Source organism: Varanus komodoensis, unplaced genomic scaffold (assembly GCF_004798865.1).
Source record: "Varanus komodoensis strain SLA01 unplaced genomic scaffold, ASM479886v1 scaffold1, whole genome shotgun sequence".
NCBI classification, from domain to species: Eukaryota; Metazoa; Chordata; class Lepidosauria; order Squamata; family Varanidae; genus Varanus; species Varanus komodoensis.
In genome coordinates, this window is record NW_025335268.1 from 58181757 (window position 1) to 58205398 (window position 23642).

Genomic DNA, 23642 nt, shown 5'->3' on the forward strand with positions numbered 1-23642 from the left:
TCTGCCATCCCCTTCTTCTTTTGCCATCTGTTGTTCCCAGCATTAGGCTCTTCTGCAGGGAGTCCTTCCTTCTCATTAGGTGGCCAAAGTATTTGAGTTTCATCTTCAGGATCTGGCCTTCTAAAGAGCAGTCAGGGTTGATCTCCTCTAGGACTGACTGGTTTGATCTCCTTGCAGTCCAAGGGACTCGCAGGAGTCTCTCGAGCACCACAATTCGAAAAGGGCAATAATTTGGAGGAAGTGAGGAGTTCAAAAGAAAAAGTGCTGGCATACTATTGTGTCTAGCCCTTGGATGGTGGCATGGAGTTAGTTAAAATATCAGCTGGATCTGGACTGATCGTCTGAAAAATATCAGAAAAATGCTGCCAAAGAGCAAGCGATTGGCACCAGTGGCTAAAAATCCATTGATCAATATGTATAATAATAATGCTGCTCCAGAACCCACAAAGATCCAACCATTCTTTATCTTTCATCAACTGGATACAAAACCTGTGTGTCTCAACAGCTTAGTTATTGAATTAAGATCTGTATTAATGTAACTGATTAGCTAATCTGTAGCTTGTTGGGAGACTATCCCCCACTTTTAAAAAATGGAGGTGCTTGAATTTCATCCTATAGAAAAAACTCATAGTGTTATAAATGCATAATTAGACACTACACAGTGTTGGCATAAAAGGAACAGACTCTGGTATGTTTGTGTACCTTTGTCTTCAGAGTTTTGCAGAAGGTAAGGATCTATCTTAAGTAACTAGAGATTTGTGAGGACCTTGCTCTTGCTAATTGAGAGATCTTGGTAGCTTCCTTCTGTGCAGGAAGGAAAATAATTCAGACTGTCAAACAGAAAAACTTGTTTAGGTCCACATTCCTGGATGTTTTTGGCAATTTGACTGTTAGAGAAATATCTTGGGGTAGAGGGAAATTCTTTGAATGTGAAAGATACGCTTTATTTCTGTCCACTCAAGAGTCGTCACTGTATTTGTGGGTTGGGGGATGTGTGTGTCTTCCATCTTGCTTAGGAATCTCATCTGTGTATAGATTATGTGTCTTAAGGTCCTCATAAGTTCCTTTTTTGTGAAAGTAGCAGACTTCTATCCTGAATATAGTGTTGCAAGATGAGTAACTGCTCCTATTGAGTTGATCAGGTGCACCCTATAGTTACTTGAACTAATTACTCTGAGTTGCTGCCTTTGGTGATTTGTATTACCATGAATGTTATAGGAGCATGACTGCTAGATGTACTCTCCCCTGCTTCTGAGCTACAAAAGGAATGGGATTTTTCTTGCTTTTTAATGCCACTTACACATTTCTGATGGGGAGTTCTAAGTGTCTCAGCATCCCAAGGCTAAAACTAATTTATCAACCACACTTGATCTTGAGAGTGCAGAAGGCTTTGTGGCAGTAGCTGGTATCAACTGCATGAATCTGCACATAACTTGAGTATGTTGCTTTCACAAAAGACAAGGACAGATGCATTTCTTTTACTTAAGTCAAAGTTACTATTGAGACTTCTAATGGAAACTCCTTTTTCCTAGCAAGCTTCAGATTTAGATACTTAAAAGCTATTATCTATTACATTTACCACTTAACCAATATTAACTTTTAATACAAAGCAAATTGATTTAATCCTTCATGTTCAAATGTTTTAAAAAGTAATTGGTACCTTAAGTACTCCATCCAGGAAAGGCTTTGTTCATAAGTTGTTTTAATGCTCAAACTAAACACTCATCTTATTCTTACCCTTTTGACTTCCCATTATTAAGGAACCCAGGCACTGTGAAGAAATGTGTGGCAAGCAAGGCATCAGATTCCACTTTAATCACACTATAGAATTTCTTTATCTCAAATGGACAGGAACAGTGAATGAAGATAAGCAGTGGGTGGGACAGGACAAGCTTTTCAAAACGGTACTTTATACACTGCTATGGAATTGGTAGGGCAACAACTAATGCATGCTTTCTTACGGGGTTGCTCTCTTAAAATGTAGGTAGATTTTAACACTTGCTTCATTAATGTGAATTAAAAACAAATTGCTTAATTTTTATGAAGTCCGGTTTCAATTCTTTGAATGACTTGGGGCAACTGATAGAAAATTGGATGCATACAAATACTTGCATAGAGTTTTTGAGTTAAATGCATAATGTCTTACTGATGAAGTTGTGAGACTATGATTGCTGGCAGTGGGCATGGACTTAGGTAATGGCGGGGTGGGGGGGACACACAGACTTTTATTTTATTACATTTTATTTATTTTAAGTGAATTTTATTTCCCTTCTATCCTGTCTTTCCACTGATGAAGTCAAAGCAGTGTGCCAGTTTCTCCATCAGTTCAGCATAACAGCCCTGAGGGTAAGCGAAGCTGATAGATGGTCATCAAGTCAGCTTCATGGCTGGAGTGGGAACTTGAACCTTAGACTTCCAGGTCTATGTCAAGCATCTGAATCAATACTTGGACTCTTGAGTTACTCTCTATTCTCCAGTCCTAAAGATCAGATCTTTCCTGCCATTAAAAGTCATGCAGTCCTTATATGTATCTGTACTCCAGCTCAAAAGTGTATAGCATTGCAGTCCATTTCTCAGGTTTCTGGAAAGGAATGGCTCCTGTTCCTGACAGAGAGGATAGTTGCAGCACCCTGGCTCTGTGCTGATTCTGTGTCTAGCCAGTGAGACCGCTTGGGATATAATGCTGCATCCAGAGAATTACGTTCTTCTGCATTTATTCCTTTGAATAAACCATTTGTGTAATAAGTTAAAAATGAAATCATTTCTCTTTGGCAGTTCTGAGAAAAAGGAAGCAAGAATGTAATGCAGCTCTAAGCAACCTGTTTGCTTTCAGGCCATGAAACCTGCAGTTGGTCAGGTTAAAGCTACTGATCAGACCTGAGTTCGCTTAATATTCTTTCACTGCGCTATTAGTGAAAGAATATTCTTTCACTGAGCTTTTAAGTTCACTTAATATTCTTTCATCAGGTGATACTAACTGTCCTCAACCTGATATCTCCAGATGTGTTGGATTACAACTCCCATCACCCCAGCCAGGTGGTAGGAATTGTGCTTTAGCAGATCTGGAAGAAACCAGGTTAGGGAAGGCAGAGCAACACTAATGTAAGGCGATGGGAATGCTGTTTCTTAATTATGATGATGTGCTTTCAATGCTGTCAAAATTAGTGCTGTGCTGATCTCTATTCCTTCTTTTCATAAAATTCTTTTTCTGTGAAAAAGGCCTTTTATTTTGTTTCTTTGGCAGTTTGGGAGTGAATGTCAAACAAATTTCTAACTAAGAAGCCGGTTCCATTTGCCTTATGCATTAATATCGTGCACAAGGTTTTCTATTAACTTAAATTGCTACTTTGTCTCAGTTTCGCAGCATTTCCTGGAACACCCATTACATCCAGACATGATCATCTGTCTGAGTTTTTTTCATATGGCAAAAAGTTTTTATAATCTGTTGTCCTCTCCCAGCCCCTTAGCAAAGTTAATCCAGAGGTGGGCAGAAGATAGATCCAGGTCTACAGGTGACAAGGATTTCTGACTCCCAGTTGTTCAGTAGTAACAACAAAAATAAGACTTCTGAAATGAAGAGAAGTTGACATGGGGAAAAGTAACGAGGGTAGATTTTTGTGTGGAGTGGCTGTGACCTCATTTCAGTTCTGGCACTCCAGTTTTGAGAATTGGATTTCTTGAATTCTAGGTATATGTCTTTTGCACCAGGATCCAGTTGGTGCATCTTGAGGTTCTGCTAAAACAAATGAAAAGTATAGACACCTTAAGTCTGCCCTTTGGTGAGATAACTTTCAGTAACTCCCTTACACTCTAGCAAATAAATAATTTTGATCTCCTCTGATGTTGACTATTATAGCAGAGGCTTAATACTCTCCTCTAGTTGGATTTTGTTGGTTAAATTTCAATTATTGCCAGCCAGAATATGTGAATAAAATGCATGTTCTATTTGTTCTACCACATGTATAACCCATGGTCGTATTGAAGCCCAAGGAAAATTGGTGCCTGTTTGCTATGTGTGGAATTGTAGCTTGGGACAGAGTGGTGATCCAAATTGACTTTAAAAAGTGGTAGTGAGGCTACCAGTTAAAATACAAATCAACCTATGTTTAATTGAAGTTAGTATAGTTGGGAAGTTTGGATAGTTAGGAAATTAAAGACTGGCTTCTAATACCCCTTTTCTCTCTATGATGAGAAAGTAGACTGTGGTGAAACAGTTGGAAGTACTCCTGGATGAAACCAGTTATTTGGACCTAATTTAATTTGGTTGGATTTGGGAACTGATGCTACCTTGGATTGTTGAGCTTTCCTGGAATAGATGAGATGAGGGAATAATATGCATTTCTAGGTCATTGCTAACATAAACCATGCTATCTTTCTGATTCGATTTGGGGTTGGGAGTAGGAGGCATTGCTTTGCCTTGGGTCTGCGCATAGCTCACCAGGAGATCACAAAGGGTTGTGATAGAAGGTCGAGAGCTCTCATATGGGGTTCAGTAGGGATTTGTGGCATGTCTCATGCTTTGTAATGTCTATATGGAATTCTGGGAGAAAGTATTTGGAGTGTGCTATCATTTGTAGCCAGTGATGCCCTGCTCTTGTTTCTTTTTACCTTAACCAAATGTGATGGTAGAAACCTGAAATGACTACTTGAGATCAGTAATGGGTTGAGGTTGCTCTTGGTGGGTGGTTCTAAAGCTGGGGAAGACATAGAATTGCCTGTCTGGGATGGGATTTCATAACTAAACTGCAGACCTGCTTCTTTGACCCAGCTTGCCTCGTGATTTCTCAGGTGGTAGCTATTGCCAGTAGCATGTTCCTCATGCTGTGCCAGCTGCATCCTTGCCTGGAAAAGAGATACTGTCACACCGTCGTGTTGCCCTGGTGACCTTTTGACTGGAGTATTTAAGACAGTTCATGATGGTAATGCAAACTTCAGTTGATCTATAATGCAGCAACCAGATAGGTGCCAGGAGAATGCTGTACCATTCTTGCATTACTTCTACTGGCCACATGACTGACTTCAACATACTGCTTCTTCTCAAAAACACTTTAGGGCCTGTTTCAGGGATACCTGAAGGAGTACCTACTCCCATAGGAACCTCTCTGATTGGGTGCAGTAATTAATTTTGATGGCAGATGCAGCCTGCTTAAGAACTTGCTTGTCACTGGCAGTCAGTAAAACTCTTGAAAGCCTTTGTGGCCCCATCTCTTGAGATTTGCCAGATTTGAGAGCTGAGACTTTTAACTTTGCAAGTGTGATACAGTGTGATGTATTGTTAAAATAATGCTTCTGTTTTAGTTTGTAACTTGTCTGGGGTGTTCTAGTGTGTGTAGTTTCTAATAGCCTTTCCTTTGAACAGCTTTTCGACATGCAGTGAGATGATGTGTTACTTCCCAGCAACAAACAGTGCTCCAGATGCAGCCCTCTGGTGGCTATTGGCCTGCCTGCATTTCTGAGTTCAATACTTAGGCCATATAGTTCAGGCCTACAGAATCTTTTTCAATTTCGGAGAAGCTTTTGGTGGCCTCATTCTGCAGACCTGAAGTTCATAATGGAAGACGCATGCCCTAATGGAAGATGCATGCCCTAATCATTTCTAGATAAAGGAGAATACTAAAAAGGAGTAATGTCAAGCTGATGTATCTCAGCCTCATACAACTTGGTCTGATGAATCTTTACTTGGAAGTGTTTAATTCACTGGGAATTCCTCCCAAGTATGCATACAATTGCAGCCTTGATCACATCAAGCTACACTATTATTTAAGGGGTGCATAACCATCTTAGACCCTGGCTCAGGAGCTGCATGTGCATGTACTCTCTCTCCAGCAACCCTGATACAAAATTGGTCTTTTGTCACTGCTAGCAAATGTGGGAAAGCACGCTCTTTATGAGGATCATGATGGGAGGGAGTGGAGAATCCTTTCCCCCTGCAGGAATACTAATATAACAAGTTTTTCACTTACTCACCCATAATCCTCATACTCATTGGAGTATGAAGTCCAAAATGTTACACAACACATCTGGTTGGTAGAAGTAAAAACTGTGAACTGAAATGTAGTGTTGCCCAGATGCTTAGAGCCTCTGCTGTTCATGTGGCACCAGAATAACATTTTTAAGGGCAGCCCTGTATTAGGAAGAGATTATTTTGCCTTAAGGAACATTTGAGGGTGTCAAGAACAGTTGCTGGGGGAAAGTGGACATGGGAGTGGTTAGTTATGACCCACTGTGGCAGGATGAACTGGGAGTAACTGGCTTCAAAGTAACTGGCCCCAAAGCCACTAACTCCCAATCTAATGTGCTTCCGGGGAACACACACAAGGATTGACAGTATCCTGATCTCTTTGAGGGAAAGGCAAGGTTGATGATAAACCTTCCCCCTGCTGCATATTATCCCAGTTAACCTCATCAGTGTTTACTCTTCTTTCCTCATTCCAGCTAGGCTCTTAAACCAGCCCAGCTGATGGGAGGTTTAAATGGTACAAATGGGAGGTACAAATGTCTCCTCTGCCCCTGCCTTCATGGGTTTGGCTACATACCTTTGACCGCTAGAAAAAAGTAAATATCTGATAATATTGTTTGTTGAAACATGCCCTTTCGCATCATGTAATTCAGATTGGCAGTTTTTATCTTCAAGTCAGATTTGGGTGGGAGTACTTGTTCTACCTAGTGTTGTGGTCACGTTCTTCTAAGTACTATCACCTTGTTATGTTGCTGCATCTATCAAAGAGCAGGTGTAACTTTTTAGTTTTGTGTATCCCTGTGACACTTCATATCCAAAAAGTTATAAAAGAACTGGTTGTTGCTCTACATATTAATAACTTTCCTGTTTGCATGCATCTTGTGATTCATGGAACGGTAATGCGGGATGGACAGTGCAAACACAAACTTGGATTAGAGAGGGACTTATACATGCACTCTTGTTTAAAATGTATGCAAGAACTATCGTTGCTTCTTGAGAAAAAGTAGCCTAAGCAACTCAGCTCTAGATTTTTGTTCCTCTTTATTCTCTACCACTTACCATGCACTGAAACAACTGTTTTCAACTCCTCTGTTTTGAGGCTGCCTTTACATCTTTTTCTTATGTCTAACACACTCTGGCTTCTGAAACATGTTAAGCAACTGAGGTCATGGTTATCTATTTCCCAACATACAGAAAAGTGGCATACTTTTTATTTACAACTTTTAACCATGTCCAATAGCCAGTGATCCTAATCTCCCAAATCAAGACTTAAGCCCATAAAACACTATAGCTTAAGGGAAGATAATATAACATGTGTAAATAGTTTTAAAACACCCTAGAAGACAACTAGAGTTAGAACATGCATAAACCTATGGAGAAAATATAGAGTTTCCCTATTATGTGGAGGACCCCTTTTTAAAGAAAATGTGATGGCCCAAACATAATTCAAACAAATGCTTTTGGCATGCTCTTGGGTTAAACATGGAAGTTATTTTCAAAACGTGATCTCTTTTAAGACTAAGACTTTTATTTATTCATTTGTTGTATTTTTATACCACTCAGGAGCTGAAGTACTCTGGGTGGTTCACAGGTCGTCTTTTCAGCAGGTTGTCAGTGTGTTCCTGTTGTATAAAAATAGTGTTGACCTGTTAGAATTTGCCAGTAGGAGGCAGTAGAAAAGCATTCCATACCCTTTGCCTGAAGTGTAAGGAAAGGCTTAGGGCTACTTCTTAGTAGCACATCACTCTGTTGGCAGTTGAGTTGTAACCTATTTGAAGAGATGGCACCAAAGCTGGTGCTATGGTAACAGGATGGCTTTGTTTAGAGAGACTTAACTTCAGGGAATCCACACTTGCAGGTGTGCTATAGATTTAAATAGAAAGTAGTGGCCAAAATGAGAACAATTTCCCTTTAAAATATCTCAGTACTATTAGAGAAATGGGGTAAGATGAGAAGCCTACATAAAAGGAAAGGTGGCCTATCAAATTCCTTTTCTTTGAGATAGCAATCAAAGTGCTATACAGATCATTCTAATTCCTCTGGCTGTGGCAATTCTTCCTCTGTATTTTTGTAATCACTACTCTTAAATGACTGCATACTCATTGTGCTGCCTTGGTGTTGTTTTGGGCTTCTTGACAAAACACTGAGTTTGGGATGTTGAAGTGACTCCAAAAGCTTGGTATTCCAATGGTGGACTTAAGAAGCAGCCTTGTCCAGACATTCCAATCTAAAAGATAAGAAATTTTAGACTACAACTTCCATCAGCCCCAGCCAGCATGGCCATGGCAAAGACACTATGAGAATGGTAGTTTTGAATGCCAGGAGGGTGCCAGGTTGGACAGTTTTGATGCCTCTATGCAATACGCAGTTGTACTACTTTATCCATACTTGTTAGCAGCAGCATGTCATGACATGCAAGGAAATGGTGCCACACTGACTGGCTAGACATGGATATCCTTTTTATAGGTTGCCTTGCCTTCCATCAAACTAAGCCTGTGTAGCTGTGTACCTTGATTTGCTAGGGTTTTTGTCATCTGTCTATCTGTCTTTATGCCTTTTTGTGTAAGAGCCCAAATACTGCACATAGCTTGCTTCTGCCATTTGAGGTATCTGCTGTCATATTGTTTAGCCCTAAATGTCTGTATGATAAGAGTGAGCTAGTCTAGTGTGTTGAACTAGATCCAAGAATACCTGTGTTCAAATCTCTTGATCACCTGCAATGCTTACTGGATAGCTTTGGGCCAGTCAGTCTCTCAGCCTACCTTACTGCGTTGTTGTGAAGATAAAGCAGGAAAAACCCTGGCCACACTTTCGATGGGAGAAAGGGTAGGATATAAGTACAATGCTAGTATATAAACAGAGCTTTTAAAAAAAACCTGATTTGTAATTTTCAATAGAGGGGGATATAGCATCACCAATATGGTACTGACCTACATAATAGAAGGGTCAGAAAGGATTTGGCATTGCATCAACTGGATTTCTAGGCTTCTTTTCAGCACTTCAGTTCCTCACAGTGGTAGCACATTCTAGGAGGAAAAAAAGTGATGCCTTTTCTTGAGGGCAATTGGGTGGCACTTTGGTCTGGTCTTCTCTCCCAGAGCAACTAACTAGCTTCAGGGTTAGAAGAGTGCCATCCATGTCAGTGCAGCATATCTGATTATAGATCAACCTTTCCCTAACCAAGTGCCCTTCAGGTTTTGAACAATTCCCATCTTTCCCAGCTAGTTTGGGCAATGTTTAGGAATACTTGCAGTTTTAATCCAAAACATCTGGAGGGCATCAAACTGGGAAATGCTGTCAACCATCTTGACATGAAGGTGCCTGTTAAAATTCATGAATAACAGCTTCCTTAACTGCTCAGTTCTACTTTTCCAGATGCACATAATTTTGGCACTGTTAAGAGTGTGGCAGTTGGGATGAACATGCAGCCAGCTAGAAGTACATTGAAATGGTTGGAATTAATACCCTTACAGATGTAAAAGAAGTGCCAGCCAGCATAGAGAATCTCTCACTTCTGCAAGTCTCTTTCCGACTGCTGTTCTGAGGTAGTTTATAGCCCTATATGGGGATTCCTACTATGTGGAGAGTGAGCACACACTATTTGGGATCCCTAATATGTGGATAGTGGGCATGCACGTGCGTGCGCGTGCACACGCACATACACACTTTCGTCCTCCTCTGTACATGGAAGGTGAGTTTGAGAAGGGGAGAGTCATGGAAAACCTGTGTTCTGGATTGTGTGGAGGGCTCCCATGTATTTAAAATATTTTCCTCTTCATGCATTCCTCTTCCACATGTTAGAGCATGGGTCCTCAAATGACAGCCCACGGTCCGGATCTGGCCCACCATACCCATTTATCTGGCCCACCTCAGAGGTTTTGGACTCCCCATGCCCGCCGCTGCCTGCCTTGCCACGCGTGTGCTTGCCGCCGCCTCACTGTGTGTGCAGCGAGGCAGTGGCTTGCTCACTTGGAGATCGTTTTGGACTCACTCGGAGAAAACGATCTCCGAGTGAGCAAGTCCGAGTGAGCAAGCCGTCGCCTCGCCATGCATGTCCGCGGCTGCCTCGCCGCGCGTGCGCACCTGCCACCACTGCCTCACCGGCCCACACTTGCAGGTGTCCCCACCTCACCGGCCCGCGCCCACTGCTGCTGCCGCTGCCTTTCAACTGGCCCCCTGTTGAAAAAGTTTGAGGACCCCTGTGTTAGAGGATGTGGAGCTGTTGCACTCCCCTTCCTCTCATGTTTATTGTCCACAAATCATGAATGTCTGAATTGAATTTATGTCTCTATGGGAAACTGAAAGAGTGGAATAGCCCAATGTGTTGGAGAAGATTTGTGATTGTTAAAAGTTCAAAGGTGGAAGAATGGGAAGGGTTCAAGTACCAGTTCAGCTGTACTTAACACTGTACTCATGAGCCTTATGTGTTGCTTGGAGATTAACTTTTAGAGGCTTCTATACCAAGAAACAAGAATTTCTGAGGCACTCCTTTCAGTGCTTGGCCTTAACTTACTGAATAAAAGAGCAGTTAACAAGAAGGATTAAGTAACTTGAGAGAATGGAATGTTAAAGGTAAACTCTCACCTGCAGAAAACACTAAAACTGTACAGGCTTTACACACTTACAATGACTTGGTTTGGAAGGCTGAACTTTGCTAAGAAGCCAAAAGGTGAAATTAGAGAGCAGTAATCCACTGTTTTTATTTCTGGGAATCTTTACTGTGCTGTAAGGGAACTATATTGTGGTATACCCTAGCTGGATAAAAATACCTTCACAAAAGCCAGCATCGTTAAATATAAGCATGACTTCTAGCATTAAGGAATTTGTAAAGAGTCTATTTTTCCTCTTCAGACTTCAGTACAATGAACTCTGTTGTGCTTACCTGGGAAAATGCAAGTGCCTTCCTAATTCTGCTTGGGTTGGGTTTCATACCATCTAAGTGCAGATGCTGTATATGATGGAATACTATAGACTGTACTACTAAAATGTGGATTCTCAAGCCATTCTATCATAATCCTTCCCATAACCCACATATTTGACTAAGAAGTGGGGAAGGGGAAAGAGCATCTTGGATTAATTTCAGTAAGCCTTCATGGGCATGTTCTGGAGAGCAGGTACACACTTTAGTCTCCTCTATCAAATTTACTTTCAGTAATAGTTGTGATGAATGAATCTGTAAATGGCTTCTTATATAATATTCTTTAAAACAGACAGAAAGCCTTGCTTAAATTATTAAGTGCAAATGTAGATATTGTTGTTGGAGGCTGTAATCACTTACAGCTCCCTATAAATCTGGGTTTATCAAATATGTAAAATGTCCCTACTATTTCTACAACAAAAGGAGAAAGATGCTGTATTTTATAACTGGTGCACAGACATCTCTGGCTGTAGAACAGAAGGTGTGAGAGCCTGGGTGTATTTTGAGGGTCTGCCCAGAAGGGTTGAGGGGAGCGGTAGATGCTACACTCTGCATGTACTGTATTGGATGGACATATACAGGAAAGAAGATTGGACACTTGAGCCAACACACATCAGACAACTTTGGCAACAACATTTTACATTTTTCAATGTTGCTGGAGGAAGTAAGGCAGCGACCATCTAAGCTTTCATCCTGAATGTACAAGTCAACCAAGTCTCTGAAGGAAATCTGGTTGGATGAGAAGGGTGGCGTTATCGCTGTTGCAGTTCAATCTTATGGTCCGAGCTTGTGCTTGTATCCTCCCATAAGCTTCTCTTTAAGTGGAACTTCAGATGTGTCCTTGGCCTCTGCTTATCCTGTTATGAATATGCATGGACTACTTCTGCCTAAGTATGCTTGACAGTCAGAGGCAGACTTTCTCAATGCTTGCCACTCCTGGCTAGCCAAGGCAACAAGAATAGTATTAAGTGGCTATGTGGAGGAATTGTGGATGCTTTTAAGGAAGCAAGGATATGAAGTGTGCTAGGACCACCATTAAAGGCACCCTCTTAGATCTCACTATTTTGGATAACAGCCTGAAGCAAATCTTCCACTTGTTCCAGATGGTGGCAGCACAACTCCGGACTCTCCTAAATAATACTGACCATCTTGTTTGTTTATTATGCTTCTATATCATCCAGTAGCTGAAGCTGTCTGGGTGGTTTTTGAGTCCTTTTAGTCAGGATTCTAGCCTGTGCATTTAAATCTTTTGGACTCTAAGCTCTCATTAGCTCCAGCCAACATGTCCAGTGTTTATAGGATGATAAGAATTGTAGTCTGAAACATTTAGAGGTATGACTGGGGAGGGCTGGCCAAGAATGATTCTGGAAATTGTTCAGACTTCCTCTGCTAGCGCATGATGCTGTGATTAGCTGTTAGTGTGAACTTTTCTGTAATATCATTTTGAATGGGCAGTGCTGCAGTGCCACCATCAGCCTTCAAAGCTACAGTGTAGTGGTGCTTGGAAAAGCCTCTGCTGTTTGATTTGAAACAAGGGTGAAAGTAGATGTGGGCTATGGGGTTTTTAAGAGGCTGCAATCAGTATCTAGGAATTTTTAAACAACAAGTTGATGTGCATACAAACCAGAGCTATACAATCTTCCATATATGTTTAAACTTGTACCCTGGTCCTCTGGTAGTGGCAGGGCAGATGTGCGGCTTCTAGAAAAACCCACCTAAAATCCACACAGCTGCATTAAGGCTTGACACTTCTGGTGCATTAAATGAGCAGGGCACCTTGAGTGCAGGGCACCGTAAGGGAAGAGATGGGGTGCTGAAGCCCACGTATGGCCCTGCGCCCTTATTCAGTCAGATGGAACTGACAGTGATGGAACACCTTTCTTTCAGACAAATCTTCCTATCTTCAAACTGAAAGAGTCTTGTGTTAGAAGAAGATATAGCGACTTTGAATGGCTTCGAAGTGAACTTGAAAGAGAGAGCAAGGTAAGGCAAACTTTTTCTAGGGAGTTTAATGGCTTGATGTTGGAGAAGATTGCTTATTTAATCAATTATAACGGAAGCATCTCTAGTACAAGCCATTTTGTATCTTTACACTATATTAAACTTGTGTGCATGTGTGTTTTCCACATTAAATCAGCAGTGCATCTTGAGTGCCATGTTCCTAAGGCAGGGTCAATCTCAACTTTAAGTTAAAGCATATTTGGCTTTCACAGAACACCTATAATGTTTTAGGTGTTCTTGATATAAAGTGGGCATTCTAATTTTCCACATAATGGAGTTACTATAATACATTCTATCTGCCTTTCAGGTTGTTGTACCTCCGTTACCTGGAAAAGCTTTTCTCCGGCAATTGCCTTTTAGAGGAGATGATGGCATATTTGATGATTCCTTTATAGAGGAAAGGAAGCAAGGCCTCGAACAATTCATAAACAAGTAAGTGGAAGAGGCTATTTCGTCTGTTGTCCAGAAACTTTAATAGAATTCCTGGAGGGGAATTGCAGAAAAAACAACAGTCTTTTTCAGAGGCTAATACGTTTGCTATGGCATAAGCTTTTGCAGACTGGAGTCCATTTTTTCAGGTGCATGACACAAAATTATATACCACAGTTTGGTAGTCTTTAAGGTGCCGCAAGACTTCTTGTTTGCATTAACAAAATGCATGATGGTATGTATGAGTTCCTAGCTATGGTGTTAATATACAATCAGATTATACATGATGCAGGTGACACCTAATGTTGCACTGAAACCTTTTCAGGACCAGCGAAGCTTGTGCTAATATAAAGCAAAGCTCAGTTTGCATGGTAAAAGACTCTTGAACTACTTTCCACTGTTGAGCTGTCTAAACACCATCAGTATCTAAGCTGAACAGTGGACTGCGAATGCTTAACACTTGCACAATGATTGAAGTATTTGTAGTGACCTGGGTTTTGTTTCTTAATTTATGCAAATTGCTAAAATTACAGCATGTAAAGACAGAATCATACAAATAAGGCTGGGGGAGGGGGATGTACTTTTCATCAGCTGGAACAATTCAGTTATAAACTGACTACAAGCCTTTCAGGCTGTGTAACATACTTGCATATTTAATTTTTATGTCAAAGTGGATTGAGGGAATGTCGTGCTTATCTTTGCAATCTGAAGTGCCTCTTTGGTGGCTGACTCTACAAAATCACATGCTCAGGCTTTAGCGCTCAGATTATTCCCTCAAGTTGAAGAGGGCAGTGAAGGGAAAGGCACGTGAGCACAAGCTTTACAATTTATGTTGGCCACCCTGTACCAGCCTGCTACTCTCCTGATATTTTGGAGTCCAACTCTCATCAGCCCCAGCCTGCATGGCCAGTAGTCAGGAATGCTGGAAGTGGGAGTCCCAAACGTTTGGTGGGTACCAGCTTGGGGTAGGATAGTTTAGGCTTTCCAGTCCAGGAAAGGGAGAAAATAGAACAAGAGGTTGGGCTCTCCCCATTCAACACATAGTTCCTTTCCTTAACTTCTGAAATCAAAAACAGAATGAAATAGGGACCCGAAAACCTGTACCATGTTACAAAAGTGATTCCCTCCCACCACCCAAGTCTCCTTAGGGTTTGTTAGAAGCAGGCTATTTTTGATTCCCATTATGCCCCATCCTGTTTTGCTTCATGAATTCAAGATCAGTGTTGCCAAATCAAAAGATTATTCTAAGTGTCTAGTCTGAGTCCATTTGAAATAGCTATTTGGGAGAATATTTTCTGGAATATTTTTCAGAGGGGTGGCCATGGAAGCCTTTTGCAGCAGCAGAAACAATGCAAAAAATCTTGGGCTACCTTAAAGATTAAGATATCTATTCTGGCAGAAGATTTTGTGATAACAATTTTAAGTTGACTAAGGCAAATTTGTTGTAATTGTGCAGAAACTCACATGAGTAGATTGCACTGAAGAACCAAATCTTTTAAAAATACACATGACGGAAGTAGATCTGAGGCTGCTTATTACCACTGTGGTATTTCCTGCTGGCAATTTTTTTCATGCTGTTAAAATAGTGCCTTAATTGAAATTGTAGTATAATAGCACCAAGTGCATGCATAATGTTCCAGGCTTACCATATAGTTAGGGGAATTGGAACTGCAGGAGGACCTAGGATGCCTCTGACTCAGCAGGATTGAGCCTGCAAGCAAGCGTCACTGCTAGAATAGGCAGGCCATGAGTCTTTGCAGAGGTCCCATTATTCAGTTGTCGCGCTTCATCCAGGAGCACAAATGGCCACGTCAACCTTTCCCAGTATCTGGTGCTCTCCAGATATTATTATTATTATTATTATTATTATTATTATTATTATTAACATTTCTATGCCGCCCCTTGCCGAAACCTCAGGGCGGCTTACAACATGATAAAATACATTGAAATACAACTGCTTCTTCCAGTCCTGTCCATTGGCCATGCTGGCTGGTGCTTATGGGAGTTGTAATCCAAAACCTCTCAAGTACACCGCATTGGAGAAGAGTGATCTAGATTCTTGGATGCTTTCTTTAACTATCATATCTGGCTTTTGCAGATATGATAGTTTTGCCAGTGGGCCTCTGTGTGAAAGGTGTATGGAAATATTGCAAATAGCTAATGAATTCTATCCATATTCTCCCTCCTGTTGGTGGTGGAGGCACTTCAGAATTCTGCCACCAAATCATTAATCTTCATCAGGAATGAAGATTTGTCACAGTATGAAGGATTTCAAGTGATGGCGCCTCTTTAAAGTGCTTTGTGCTTGTCACATGTTAAAGATGGGTGTTAGTCCTGGCAACATTTAGTATCTCTGCCTTTTCTGGAAGGGGAGAAGTTAACTCTAGAAGTCTTTACATTGTGCTGTTGCACATAGCTCCATGAGTAGACAGTGGACTTGCTAATTACCACTTGTTGTACTACTGGATGCAGATGAACATCTGGTCCCACCCTAAATAAAGTGTATGGGTATATTCTTTGATATGGGTACTTAGAAGCAGGTTGTTGGCCAAATAGCCTCTCATGTGAGTTTAGACTGCGGAACAGATTAAAAATTGGAAGAGGCATGTAACCTTTCCATTTTTAATTTCTAGAGTTGCTGGTCACCCGTTGGCACAGAATGAGCGCTGTCTTCATATGTTCTTGCAAGACGAAGTAATAGACAAAAGCTACACACCATCCAAAATAAGACATGCTTGAATGCTGCACCACATGTTAACTGGCATAAATGTTAGTGTTGAATTTACTTGGTCTAAGAATTGTAGTTTAAGGTTTTAGCATGCTGCAGACAAACAGCACAAGAAGCCTTCAGTATACTAATGGCACTGCTTGGTCTTTGCATTCATTTTATGGCATTAAAGAACTTTAGGTGAATCTGCTGTCAGACTATTGATTTAAAGGCTTTTAAAAATCTAGTTTTGAAACTCTTTTGTTCCTTTGCAATGACCTTGTGCTGATTACTGACTTGGCCTTACTTGAACTTGCACTGTACTGGTGTTGCACGTTCACTTTTATTTGATTTAAAACACTAGAATGTTTCCGTAAAATAACTAGTATTCAGCCTGCAAATTCAGTGATTAACATGGTGCATTGTTTTCAACTCCCCCCCTTGTATAAAATAAGCACTTCTCTAGTTGTACCTTAAGCTTGGAAAAAAACAAACCTTTGTACTGAGGCAATGAGGGAACTATCTTTATATTGTGTAAAAAAAGAAATCCAATTTGTATACTAAGATCATTTGTCTTAAGTTGTTTTGAAATAAAAAGTAAAAATGCACATAACGTCTTTTACTGCAATGGTGGGATAACAATAATGTTGGCTTTCCTCCTAGACAGATGTTTCACTACAATATATTGCAGGCTGAATGTACCATCCACTCACTAATATAAAGGGTTCTGAAATTATTTGCCTTCATTTGACTTGAAATATTCTTTCTTGGTAAGCTACAATTCTGTGGTGGAAACCTGAGTAAACATGGATAGGATTGGGCTGCTGGTTTATTCTAACTGGGCTAGTGATGCTTGTTGATACCCTCTTGGTCTAAAGATGACGTAATTACAGTTTACTGCCTTCTGAATCAAGGCTGTAGTTCCCCTTGCTCTAATTCTAAAGAGCAGCATTCATTATAAGCTAGATTTGTCTTGCTGGGGCTCTGATAATTGTATTATGGGATTTGTAGTCCAAATCATTGATAAGGAAGGCACCAGATAGCAGACCCATTTTACTGCATGGTTTAGAAAACTAGTTGCATTACATGGCACAATCCTGTGGCTTGAAATTGTTACGGGATGTGTTGTTACCATTGTACTCATTCAGGCGGCAGAAGCTTTATAGCTAATGAATGATCATGCTATAATAGCACTAATATTCAGGCCTAGCAGTGTGTGTTTTTTCTGTTTTGTGTGGTCAGTCAGGTGCTGGAGCTGGACAGTCTATCTTTGCCTGTATTTTTATTTTGGAGATGTCAATATTGTGGCTTGTCTCCTGTCTTCCTACTGAGTGACTATTTAGTTTATCTCTTGTGGTTTTCTTTTCAAATGTCCTTACACTTAACTTCCACACTGCAAAAAAGTATGCAAGTACAATCTAGCCCCAGCACCAGAGCATGTGGCCCTCGTTTTAAAAAATGCCTCCAGTTCATAGAATTATCGGGATAGACTACCTGGTTGGTTCTATTCTGACAGTGCTCACTGAGTAGTCAGAAAATCCACTAGGATTATTTGGAAAGGATTTGATATAGCCTAAGGCTTGACATGGGATCCCATAGATCTAGGTTGGTATACCCATCCTGGCCACAAGTATGACATATCTGATGCTGTTAACTGCTACTGTACTATTCCTTTTCTATGTTATTTATTAAACTTGGCATTGAGCCACTGTGATCATAGCCTCTAGTTCAACCTACAACTGCTTCAAATTATCTTGGCAGCAAGCATTGTCAAGCTCTCTGCCATCTTTTCAAGGGTAGTTCACAGTACCACTGCCAGCTGTAAAATGAAGAATGCAAATGCTCATGGGAAGCTGCCTTACACTGAGTCAAAGGGTTGATCCATCCAGCTCTGTACTCCATATATTGACTTGCAGTGATTCTCCAGGGTTTGGACAGGAGTCTCTCCTAAACCTATCTAGAAACTGAACCTGGGAGTTGTGTGTGCAAAGCATAGGCTTTACTCCTGGGCTGTGACCCTTGTTCATAAAGAACTTTGGAAAATAGCACAGGGAGTTCTCTTCTTTGGCTAGGCTCCAAAATCCCTGCATGTGTTTAAGACAGGGCTGTTAGTTGCTTTTTGCGCTAGAACTGCATCAGTTGTTGCACAAACGTTCACAGATAATTCAAGCCTAATTTTGTTAGGAGAGGCCTTAGAATATGGGTTGCAAATATGGAGCACTGTGTATGGCTCTTTGGAGTCAACTGTCTTGTTGGCAATGATATCCTGAAAAATGTGTTACATGAAAGGCCTTCACGTCTACAACCGGGAGCAGATGGAACTGGTTATCTTGGAATTATTAGTAAAGTATATTTACTGAAAGGCATAACACTCGCATTCCACTGAAGTCTGGCAGAACTTCAGCAAGCTTAATCTAGAGCCAATTTTGTACTTCGTTTTTATTAGTTGATTTGCTAATTGCCCATCAGTTTGAGGAAAGAAAACTAGTTATTTGATTCTAAATGAGACATTTCCTTAGGATGAAACAGTAGCTGAAAATCATGAGCTATAGGATGCTTTTTTCAAAAAGAGCTAGTACAAATCTTAGTACACTTTAAAAGAAAACAAACAGCGGTTTAGTAATTATTTTAGAGTTGCAGCATCAGTGCGGAGCAATATTTCATCAAGGCCATACCATTTTAAACTTAATATATTTTTTATTCTTTGTAAATACAATGAGTACAACCTTAACTTCACAAATCAGTTAATCCACTTTTGTACAAGAGAAGTTTTACTCATTCTATGATACTTCAAGTGCTGATTCTCCTTCCTCAGTGCTATTTCCTAAAACAAATAAAAACTTGAAAAGTACAGTGGTTATCTTTATTTTTCCTACATTTTCCATAAGTATAGTCTCATCAAATTAAGCAGCTCATAACATGTGTTTGTGGGGATGAGAAGGTGTACGAGAAATATTTATTGGGACCTGGAATTTTCTAAAAAGCCACTAGAGTCTCAAAGACATATTAGATTGTATTGATCAATCATCCTTTCTATCAGTTGTAAGATTTTTAAACAATTTATTGTAAAGTAGGTACCTTCTTCTACATCTCATTGACAAAGAGTTTGGCCACCATTGCCTTTGGTTTCAGCTCTATGCCGGTGGAACAGCGATCAGTTCACTGTATCAATCCTCTCCATTTTTTTATTTGGTTTTGCTGTTTAGTCTTCACTTAACATGCATTTAAAAAAAAAAAAACCTTTTGTTTTAAAGCTCTTCTGTCTGAGATGTTAAACTGAAATGTTGGCAAGACTTAGGCATGAAGTCCAATGATTTGTTATGCTTTTCAACAGGAGGCCTAGCCTATTGAATCCAACAGATGTTTGCCAGAATATGGCACTTAAAAATTCATTATGAAGGCCACTCTTCTTATGTTACAACTGAAGTAAATTTTTTGAGAACCTACTGTTCAGTGTTGCCTTTCATATAAAAAGGATTCATCAATAAGCTATTAAAACATTTGTGAAGGCCACCTCATGACACATTACAACAGAACAATGTTTGGTTACCCAATTTTTCAAAATATGAAAAACAAACAAACCCTAAATACCTTATTCTTTACCCTGTCAAATCTGCTGGCTAAATGACAGACTAGCACAGCCTTTGTTAACTATGAATGACAACTGAATTGGCTCCACCAAATTGCTAGAGGAGAAGCAGCAGCCAAGAGTGATCCACAGCCATTTTTAGGTGGATCACACTATTTTCCCAAGTACTTGAGATGCTCTGTTCAAGGCCGCAGAACTTTATCTCTACTGGGTTTATTTTGTCAATAGATTAAATACATCTGGGCTTCCACTTCTTGTAGAGTTTGTTAGCTGATGCTTGTTCTCCATGGATTCAAAAGTTCTTCAAAAATGGTCACTCTGATCATTGTTGTCTCCTGCCAGGTAAGTTTATATGTCACTAGATTTGTACATATCTGAAAGCAGTCTTGTAATTGGCACATTCCCAATGGTTTTTTTGAAAAATACTTCTTCTATCGTAGAAGGGCTAATTGAACGTAAAGCTGGCAAAAGCAACAAGAGTTTCCCAAAACGGCAGGGTTGTGTGGGATACCTGGAAGGAAAAAATGAAAAGGCAATAAAATCTGCTGCTGTTAAATAAAGCTGCTAATGACTCACCTTGTCTGCCAATTAGCATCTTTGGGCTTTTACAAAACTTGAATCTGAAGTTTGGCTCTTGATCAGCTGTGGGCAATTTGTTGTATTGATGTATAGCAATCATCCCTCACCAATTGTTAAGCAGACTCAGATAGTTGTAGGCCAAAATGTGGAAAACCACAAGTTGCCCATCCCTGATCTAGACCCATTCTCATGTGCTGCAGGATTAGACAGACTTCTGGCTCATAGGACAACAACAACAACAGCCATATGCAGAATAGTGTAACAGGAATTAGACATACACTTAGAATAAGCTACAGGTGCTTTCAACCACGTACTTAGCTCAAGTATTTTATTTCAGTGGCAGTAGCAGAAGTGAGTTTTAGTACTTTCATCCCAAAATCCATTCTTGGCTCCCCACCATACGTTTTCTTGTGCCTTCATTAACAGATGGAATTCAGAAGCCCTTGCCAATCCACTCCAAAGCCCCTTGAGACTGAATAGTAGATCAAATCTTATGCCCATTCTTAGTGGCCTTGTCCACATGATCACCACAGCTTAACCAAGCCGTGGTGACTTGTGCAACTTGAGACATAGACTGATGTGGGCCAAGTATTTGCCTAAATATTCACCAGGGCACACTTTGTGGCATGGCTTGAAGGAATAAACAACCCTCAAACAATCCAACAGCAGTCCATGGGTTATTTAGAGATTGTTTTCCCCTCTAACAAACCATGCTGCCTTAAACAACATGACATGTTGTTCCTGGGTGGGTAATTAGGCAATTAGCATCCAGCATGCACAGCAGTTTAAACAGGCTGCAGTGATCATGCAAACCAGATCAGAGATTGCTGAACTGGCTCAGATCTCTCTTTGAACATGATGCATACAGTTACAGAACCGAGTGAGTTCAAATGGGAGACCTAAGTGCTTAATGTGGGCTTGATTTTATGTTTTGCCTACAGATTGCCCCTTTTTGCCAAACTTCATAATTTTAAATCAGCCTTCCCCAAAAGCCAGGGGATATTCTACCTGAATATAGTTGGAGTTGTCCATACATCTGGAGGGGACCAAGTTGGGAAAGACAGATTTAAATTCTAAATTGTAGACAGAACCCCTGAAATACTTTCAAAGTCCAACAAGATTAAAATCCCAAGATATAGCAATAGTTCCTTAACCCAGCAAATTGAAACCTTCCTTTAAAGATGCTAATTATTGACTAATCTTTGCAAAATAAACAATTTCTGATCATATATTCACTTTAAAACTAGTGCTCTTCCTTTCTGTTTATCCCTTTCATCTACATAGACTCCTCAACGTTTTGACTGGGATGAAGTAATTTATTCCAGATACAGCACATTCAGGGCTTGAGCAGCAAAGGTCCAAATTGAGCTTTCTCACCTAGTATGAATGTAGCTGTTCAGAGTGAGCTGAGCTTCGTCTTGAAGTGCTGCGATGGCAGCAGCATTTCTAAAACTTCTGAGTTCAGAACCACTGTGTGGAGGCACTGCAAAACAGAAAGGCCATTTGTTGCTTTGCTTACATGTCAGAACAGTCCTGTCAGCAGTTACCACATCACTGTGTTACACTCGATTTTCTAGCAACTGCACAGTACTGTACCTCCTTTAAGCACGAACATTTGGAGTGGTTTCAAGCAGGGCCACCTTGAAGGGTAGGTGTGGCTGGTCATCTGTCCAAAGCCCACACTCCTGACAGGGGCCCAAGGTTCCAGTACTCTGCACTCCCTCACCATGCTTGCAGCTGCTTGTCCACCTGCCTTTTCCTCTGGCCTAGATGAAGGTAGTGCTGGGAAGCGACAGCAGGAGATGCTCCAGCTAAGTGGTGCAACAGCTCTCTCCCTCTCAAACCAGCAATGGTGATAGCAATGGTGAGAACAGGAGGGGTGCAAGAGCAGCTGCTGACAATGTCTTGGAGAAGGAAGACTAACCAAGGAAGGGGTCATGCTGAAGATGTCTTGCCCAGGTGCATTCAAAACCCTGCACCATAAGCTACCTGCTTACTGCATTTTACAATTTGGGCTTGGCAGGTCACCCCACCTTGAAAGCAACCAGTCGATAATGATTTTAAGGAACATTATTAATTACATTTCTATACTGCCCTATAGCCTTTCAGTTAATATCAAGGAAGAAATGGGTGCCATATATTTCATCCCAGCTTTCAGAGACCAGCCAAAATAGAAAACCTGGACTGGCTTGTGCGACATACTCGAGCATGGGCTTTGGTGGATAATGCAGGGGTATGAGTTCCAATACCTGTGGCACTGCCCCAGGAATGCATCCCTGCATGCTTACAATGACCAGATGCGGTGTGCTGATGGTAGTGCTAAGATTACGGTGGACACCCCTGGGTAAGAGAGAGCTTGCAATGGAACATAGAGGAAAACGAGTCTCTTAAGCAGGTTGGGTCCAAACTGCACAGGAGGCTTCTATCAATCAAATTACAACACAACACTGCTTATTCTTGACACATTATCCTAAATTCCCCAACAAATGAGAACACAGTACAGTGGTACCTCAACTCACAAACGCCTTGGCTCGCGTCACGAACATAAATTACTGAAAAATTTTTACTTGGGTCATGAATACCGCTTCAGGTGGTGACCAAGATCACAGCTGTCTCCCCCGTCCCACCATGGGGAGACGGCCACGATCGCAGTTCCATTCGTGCAGGGAAGGCGTCCGTGATCAGAGGCATGCTGCTGTAGGAAAGATAGGAGCAGCAAAGCAGAGCCGCGGGGAGATGGCAGAGATTCCGCCTGTCTTTCCTGCAGGAGCGCGCCTCTGATCAGGCACGCCTTCCCTGCACGAACGGAACTGCGATCGAGGCCATCTCCCCACCCCCAGCGCACCGTTTGCGCCCATCTCTCCCTCCCCCAGTGCGCCCGCGATCACTCCCGTCTCTCCCCCGTGCCAGGATGACGGATGCCTGCAGCAAAGACAGGTGTGATCTCGGTCATGCTGGGGGGTGGTCGGGGAGATGGCTGTGCTTGTGCTCAGGGGGGTGGGGGGAGATGGCCGCGATCTTTGTTGTTGTCACTTTGCTTCACATTTTTCTGATTTAAAAAATGGTTACAGAACAGATTAACCTTATTTACATTGAACCTTATGGGGAAATTTAACTTGGCTCACAACCAATTTGGGTCACGACCAGAGTCCTGGAACGGATTAAGTTCGTGAGCCAAGGTACCACTGTAATTTTCCTGAAGAAAGCAGCTTAAATTCTATGGAATTTTTATAAAGTCCAAGAAGTGAGGATGAGCTCAATTTTTGCACTGGGATTCTCTTGCAATTAAGGAGGCCTCTGCACCAGCCTAAAGGGCATAATAATTAAATTAATGCAATATGCTTTTGGTATGCTCACGAGTCCTCTGTTTTTATATTCCTCTTACCAGCTTTAAAAGTGACGATGCATTTGAGGCAGGCAAATTCAGTAGCATCTAATCGAAGCTGTCTAAATCTAGCCA

The 23642-nt window shown here is 41.1% G+C and overlaps 1 protein-coding gene across 4 annotated transcripts in view; it reads left to right on the forward strand.

Annotated features, from left to right (window-relative positions):
- Positions 1-23642, forward strand: part of SNX3 (sorting nexin 3) — a 40142-nt gene that overhangs the window by 8874 nt on the left and 7626 nt on the right. Inside the window, exons 2-4 of one of the 4 annotated variants that reach the window (XM_044426866.1) lie at positions 12765-12860; positions 13186-13310; positions 15941-16076. In XM_044426866.1, coding sequence (XP_044282801.1) covers positions 12765-12860; positions 13186-13310; positions 15941-16046 — 327 coding nt within the window. In that variant the 3' untranslated portion in view covers positions 16047-16076. Of the gene's footprint in view, positions 1-12764; positions 12861-13185; positions 13311-15940; positions 16623-23642 lie in introns of those variants that run through there. The other 3 variants (XM_044426859.1, XR_006414408.1, XM_044426874.1) reach the window with 3 other exon arrangements.